General features: G+C 35.0%; 2 protein-coding genes across 2 annotated transcripts; one reads left to right on the forward strand and one right to left on the reverse strand.

Moving 5' to 3' along the window:
• The first annotated feature begins 415 nt into the window (after nt 1-415).
• On the forward strand, nt 416-1,894 carry LOC105619665 (dehydrodolichyl diphosphate syntase complex subunit DHDDS-like). Its single transcript, XM_012201184.1, has 5 exons — nt 416-576; nt 655-816; nt 909-1,057; nt 1,389-1,573; nt 1,664-1,894. Exons 1-5 carry the CDS (start codon nt 416-418, stop codon nt 1,892-1,894), a joined length of 888 nt encoding a protein of 295 aa, XP_012056574.1.
• Nucleotides 1,895-3,907: 2,013 nt separating this feature from the next.
• Nucleotides 3,908-5,968, reverse strand: LOC105619666 (protein Hook homolog). Its single transcript, XM_012201185.1, has one exon. It carries the CDS (start codon nt 5,966-5,968, stop codon nt 3,908-3,910), a length of 2,061 nt encoding a protein of 686 aa, XP_012056575.1.
• Between the last annotated feature and the right edge of the window lie 1,092 nt (nt 5,969-7,060).

A 7,060-nucleotide genomic window follows, 5' to 3' on the forward strand; every position in this document is an offset into this window, starting at 1 on the left:
AGAGTAGAGAGAGAGAGAGAGAGAGAGAGAGAGAAAGAAAGAGAGAGAGAGTTACAAGTAACCGCGCCTGGTTTTGTCAGTATTTCATTCGAAGTAATTAGGAGTTGAGGATACCTTGAAAATAACCTGATGTATTATCGACGGTATAGTCAAATTAACATGTAGATAAAGCGAGTAATTAAGACGATGACGGAAATGTACGAAAACAACTTGAAGACAGTGTATTTCATTTTTTAAATTACGATTCGAAGGTTAGATGATGACTGGCAGCTGATATCGTGTTAATGAGTATTGTATATCTTGTGTTCGACAAGTATTGAATAGTGAATGTGACAGAAATTTTTGGAACATTGAAAAATCGAGCGCAGATTGTACATTTTCGTACGCCTGAACGTGAAATTTAAATTAAAATACGATGTCGTGGCTAAAGGAATGCACTTTGAATTGGTTTCAATCCCTAGCTTTAAGGATCATTAAGACCGGTGAAGTGCCTAAACACGTGGCGTTTATCATGGATGGTAACAGACGTTACGCGAATAAACAAAACTTGCAAAAGGGAGAGGGACACTCAAAAGGGTATGTATTTTTCAAGAGAGTGCAGATATACTGGCCTATTGTTCATTTATTTCATATCTTATATTTTATTTACGACAGGTTCGACAAAATGACTGAGATGTTAAACTGGTGTATGGATCTCGGTGTTGTAGAAGTCACAGTTTATGCATTTAGTATAGAAAATTTTAAACGTAGCAAAGAAGAAGTTGATGGTCTCATGGACCTTGCAAGGCAGAAATTCAAGCGTCTCTTAGAAGAGAAGTATGTATAACATTTAAAATTTTTTGAATCAGGTATCACATTGCAACACAATACAGATTATGTTATTACAAATTTATATAAACAATTTCCAGGGAAAAATTGATGGACGTTGGAGTATGTATTCGTGTAATCGGCAATTTGTCCCTGATTCCAGAAGATCTATGTAAATTAGTTGCTGAAGCTATGACTATTACTAGGGAAAATAATAAAGCATTTTTAAATCTTGCTTTTGCTTATACATGTAAGTATAATTACAATGAACTATGTTTACACTTGATTTTATATATTACACTGCATGTAGACTACATTCAGGGAGTGTGCTATCAGCATTATTGCATCATCCTGTTTTATCATCCTCTTGTTTTATGTCTCGTAAACAATTAAGATAGAATGATGCAATAATGCTAACAGATGCTTCCAGGACACAGCCTAAAACAATTTGAAAAAAATCATTGATATAACGATGTACTCTCTGGACAATTAATTTTGTGATGTATATATAAATAAATATTTTATATTCTATATAATTAAAAAAAATATATATAATTTTTATATTTTTTAATATAATATAGCAAGGGATGAAATTACTCATGCAATTAAGGATATAATACAAGGTGTAAAGGATGCTGATATTTTACCAGAAGATATTAATGAAGATTTGATTACTGATTGTTTATACACTTACAAGTCTCCAAATCCAGATTTATTAATTCGTACTTCCGGAGAAACTCGACTTAGCGATTTCCTCATGTGGCAAGTAAGAAAATTATTTTATTTTTGACTTGAATCTCTCCTTGTAATCAAAGCAAAACTCTGCATTTTAAAATTTTATCTAAATTTCTTTTAGATTTCCAACACTTGTATCTACTTTACCGAAGTATTGTGGCCTGAATTCAATATATGGAATTTTCTTAGTGCAATTTTTTATTATCAGAAATGTTATCCTAACTTGCAGAAAAATAGAAACAATTTGAAACCAATCATGCATAATAGTAGAGTATCTATGTATCTTGATAAGTTACATAACAAACGTGACATGGCAATCGAAACAATATATCTATCAGCAGTTCAATCCTAGAAATAAATAAATGTTATTCTATTAGATAAAGTGTCGAATGAAATATGCTGAAAATGTTGCATATATTTTCTTAAAATCAACTTTCCATTATAATGTAGTTTATCATATTTGTCCCAGGTAATTTGATTCTATTTTGAATTTGTCTGCCAAATTATTATAGCAATTAAATTGTACTCTTATTGGCATCATCAAAATTAAAAAATTTACCATTACAAATATATGTATATGTATATGTCAGTTTGTAATCATATGTATAAGAACTAGTCAAGCGATTAAACAAAGACAATTATATGTGAAAATTAATGTCAAAATTTATACAAATATTTGTTTTGATACGTCTATAGTATCATAAACTCAGGGATAGATAGCTACAGATACTTCCAATTACATAAGATGTTTTAGAAAACAAGAAATAATGAAGTCTTTAGGATATATAAATTGATCAAGATCTAATATCGAAACATTTGAACAATTATTAGAATTTTTACTTGTACAGAATCGTTCTCATATTTCTTTCGTATAAAATGACATGTAAAATAAATTCATACTTATGAAGAGATTAAAAGAACAGATGAAACAGAAAAATATGTATAAGTTAGATATAAGTAATTTATCGAACAACCAATCTTGCCAATAAAAAAAATTTAATAATGAATTATAACAATTTCAACAAACATTTTTCTATTACAATAAAATATTTGTTTTCTGAAACGTCGCATCATAACCGTATAGATATTGATGAAATTCGCTTCTATACCATCCACATGTCATATGTTAATATAGCGCATTTATGATTATCTCTGTATGTACATTCCATACATTAGTTTTCCAGTTATTCTTCATTGCCATGTGCATTGGAGATTTGTAAAATAAAAACAAATGTATATAACATAAATTATACATATGTGAAATAAATAATATTAATCATAATAATATTAATGCGCGTGATTACAAAGATATAAATATATATGAATTTTTTGCGTTGCAATATTTATATAATTTATATGTATATTATATTTTTCAAAGTCAAGAAATGTGTATAGAACGCTGTATACATTATTTACAATAATTTGGTTTATCATGTATTGCTGCACAAAGCAAATAACAATATTTATGAATGTACATTTAGTGTCAATAACTCTGTTGAAAGAAGCGTCAACATTGTAAATATATACAATACTATACTCAAACGATAAGTGTTCTTCGATATAAAGTATTATTTAAAATATCTCTACATGGGATAAAATTTCTAAAATATTACAGAATATTCAACATCTTGTGTAATATTTAGTCTAACGAAGTAAAACATTCCAATATCTATATATAATCTTATTTACAATTTAATATGTGTATATCTTTTATTGAAAATCTGATTGAGATAAGATAATGATGGTAAATCTCCGCAATATAGATACAATTCTAGTACAAAAATTTAGTTTGCTTTTCTAACTGTTGGAGATATTTGTGCGATTATTTTTTACATACTCATTAAAGATATAGGAACATGTTGACACATCTCTAATAGTTAGAAAATCTTTTTATTGAATGAAAATCTGAAAACTCAAATGTTAAAATTACATTATATTCATAGGAAGACAAAAAATTGGCTGGATACATAATATAAAAATGATTAGAAAAAACAACAATTTGTTAACAATTTGTAAGAAGTTTCTATATTATTAACTCCACAAGATTTCGTAAAAAATCAATCTTTTTACTTAAAAAGTGGAAATATTTCATTTTTGCTCAGAATTATTCAATTGTATCTACATCGAAAGAAATACAATCAATTGAGATAATCGTAACAGGGAGATAAATGTGATATTTTAATATTATGGTATGAGTTAATATGATGCTGAATAAATGGGCAGTTGAATAAATCTGTGATCAAGTTCATGAATTCAAATATATGATATCATATTTATCGCACTATTGAGAATATCACTTCAAATAACCATTTACCACTTTATATGATAATAATACTTAAACGTCAAGTTATTTTTGTTCGTTTCCTTATTTCGAGTTATAAGGCGGATAACGTCTCGACACCGGTTGTCTTTGTCTGGCTAGAAAAGATTGACCCTGTCCCGCACTAAGCGCCGCGAGGCGTTGATCCATCACCTCTCTGTGGCAATTCCCGCCCAATCTGTGAAAGGCAGTCACCATCAACTTCTCCTCCATCTCTCGCAGCAATCTGGATTCTTTCATGGAACGTTCCATGTCTTCGATCATCTTACGCTGCTCCATCAGCTGATTGCGCAACATGATGACTTCGTTCGGCGAAGAATTATTCTGCTTCGGGTCGAGGCTTTTTATGACACTCTTGGCCTTCTCAATATATTTCTTGTGGCGTTCCTCCAGCGCGGCGTTCTCATACTTCTTCCGCGTGAGTTTCTCCTGAAGAGCGAAAGCTTCCTGTTTCTGAGTCTGCAAAGCACTTTCACGTTCTTCGAGCTGCAGCGTCAGTCGTTCTTTGTCAGCTTGCACTTTCCGCAGTTCGTCCTGCAGTTGCGACAGCTTCTGATTCGGATTTACGTTGTCACTGCTGCTAACTTGAGTACCCACCGTTTCTTCCAATTGGGTTTCTAATTCCATTATCCTCTGATTTGCCTTGCGAAGTTGTTCTTGCTTTGTGTTAAAACGTTCCTCAGAATCCTCAAGTAATGCTTGTATATTCGGCAGCTTGTCTTCATTGCCATTCAACTTTATCTTCATCATCTTGTTCTCCATCTGCAGGCAGAATAATTTTTCTTTTACCTCAAATGGCATCATTTCCGAGCCGGAAACACTGGTGCTATCAGCGCTGGGTTTTGCCATGTTCTCGGTGGCTTGCAATTGCATGCACTTCAATTCCTCGTTCATTTCTTTTAGGGTATCCCTTTCGACAATCAGCCGATCTCTCTCCCTCTCTACAGCGCCCAGCTTTGCTTCCATTTTCTTGCAATCAAACTCCAGTCGATCGCACTTGTTGCTCTTTTCATCCAGCTTGTGATGGGCTTCTGTGCGCTGTTGCTTGCATAATTCCAGATGATTACGCAGCTTTGCTGTAAGCTTAACTTCTTCCTCATACTTAAATTTGAATTGTATATTTTCTTTACTATTATCTTCCAATATTTTTAACTGTCTCTTAAGGTCACTCGCGTCCTCTATTTTCTTTTTATACGATTCTATCATGATTTCATACCTTTCTACCTTGTCTTTGTATTCTCTCAAAGCATCCACTTCGTCCTTCAAGTGATTTCTTTCGTCAGCTGCCTTTTGTAAATTCTCATTCCTCGACTGCAGCTCCAAATTTTCCTTTTCCAATAACTCTGCCTTCAATCTATAATCATCCCTGGATGTTTCCATCTTGAACAGTTCATCTTTCAATGCTTCCACTTGTTTCCGCTCGGAATATTTAAAGGATTCTTCTGGGTTCTCAAACTCGTCCAGCCGCTCTTGGAGTTTCTTATTCTCTGCGATTAATGCGATTTTCTCTTCTTGCAACAGAGAAAGTTGTTGATCGAGCTCGTGGCATTTCTGTGCCAGCTGATCTCTCATGTCTACTGCCGCCTGGAAATCAGCATAGAGTCTCTGTTGAGCACTGTCTGGTACATCTGGTACTAGAGATTCGAAGTTCACCTCCTGGATACTTTGCATTAACACCTGCTGTACCGTCTCTTCCATACCCATTATTCTGGTGATGAGTAGCTGCTTTTGGTTACAATTGACGGCGCAACCGAGGATCAGCTGCAGCAGGCGGCGCAGTTCGTCGCTGTCGCAGTGCTCACCTATCTTGGTCGCGTCCGGCTTAACATAGTTGGATAGTTGCTGGTTCAGACACTCCACATAATACTCCATCACAGCCTCTACAATCTTCTTCATATTGCTCACTCTAAGGCGCCAGTTGGTGCCCACATCGGTCTTGATCTTCGCCTTCCACACCGCTGTAAACCATTCTGGTGCGATTTTAGCTAAAGCTTCGGCTAAAGCAACACCGTCACTTATCTCCTCTACAGAATTATGTGGCGCTTGGAGGTCGAAGGTAGCCAACCACTTGATCAAGTAGTCCAACTGTTGCCGATGGTCTCCCATTTCGTTTCTTTTTTCCTGGACCTGGAAAAATTCTGAAATTCGCTGATGATGTGGATCTCGTCAAATTCCGTTAATCGTGTCGTCCTTGTGACCGCGATTCTCGGTCGAATTCATAATCCTGTATATCGAATGTCGAAATGTCGAATCGGGACACTGTGCCGCAGATCACACGTATCCAAGGATTGTGGTGAACCAAGGATTATCTGCTCGCGTGCGTACTTCAGCTAACCAAGAAATGAAAAACGATCACTGTCATCGCGCGCCGTTACGGTTCGATAGCGCTTTATCGAGGCGGAAGTCGCGAAATTCGAGCACCACCTCAGATAACAGCTCGTGCATATAGCGTGTGATAATTCTATCCTGCATGGCGTACGTCAACCGACGAGAGGAATGTCCGAGCTGATCATCGTTCTCCTCGGCGTATTCCACATCTGGGAGATAAAACAAGGTTCGGTAAGCGTTACATCTCGCACTTTCTTTCCTCTACGAATTATCTTTATCTTTTCCACGATTTCCACAGCAGGATTTAAGATTGTCTTGTTAATTACTGTAATAGATTTTGTGGAACATGGATCCAGTGGGAATTTTTTATGTTTCTTCCTTCAGAAAGTGTGACAAGTGAAAGTTCTAAACTCCAAGTCCGCACATACAATAGAATAGTAAGCCTTAAATCTTAAAAAATTGATCAATCACAGTTGAATGTGAGAAGAATAATCGACTATGATTGGTCAATTCCTTAAGACTTGAAGTTTACTATTCTACTGTGTTTGCGAATTAAGGGTTGGGTATCCAGCTGTCACAGCTGATTTTTTAATAATCTTTCATGGCAACAGCGTTCGAGCAGCAAAAGATTCCAACAGATTCCAATGATCGAGTTTGATCGATTCGATACGTATTTGCGAATGGGCAGTTTATTTATATTTGTATAAAAAAGTAGAAAGGAAAGCAAGAAACGGAGGCCTGATGGTGTGATGAGATACGTAATAAAGTATTTGTGTGTGTGTGTGTGTGTGTGTGTGTGTGTGTGTGTGTGTGTGTGTGTGTGTGTGTGTGTATATATAGTAGTAGTGTTAGGTTAGGTAAGTAAGTAAA

The sequence above is a fragment of the Atta cephalotes genome (genome assembly GCF_000143395.1).
Source record: "Atta cephalotes unplaced genomic scaffold scaffold00022, whole genome shotgun sequence".
NCBI classification, from domain to species: Eukaryota; Metazoa; Arthropoda; class Insecta; order Hymenoptera; family Formicidae; genus Atta; species Atta cephalotes.

Excerpts from the sequence above, each read along its gene's own strand:
- LOC105619665 (XM_012201184.1), top strand. The coding sequence starts at position 416 with ATGTCGTGGCTAAAGGAATGCACTTTGAATTGGTTTCAATCCCTAGCT. Across the intron at positions 817-908 it reads AAGCGTCTCTTAGAAGAGAA|GGAAAAATTGATGGACGTTG; the intron begins GTATGTATAACA and ends AACAATTTCCAG. Across the intron at positions 1,574-1,663 it reads GCGATTTCCTCATGTGGCAA|ATTTCCAACACTTGTATCTA; the intron begins GTAAGAAAATTA and ends AATTTCTTTTAG.
- LOC105619666 (XM_012201185.1), bottom strand. The coding sequence starts at position 5,968 with ATGGGAGACCATCGGCAACAGTTGGACTACTTGATCAAGTGGTTGGCT.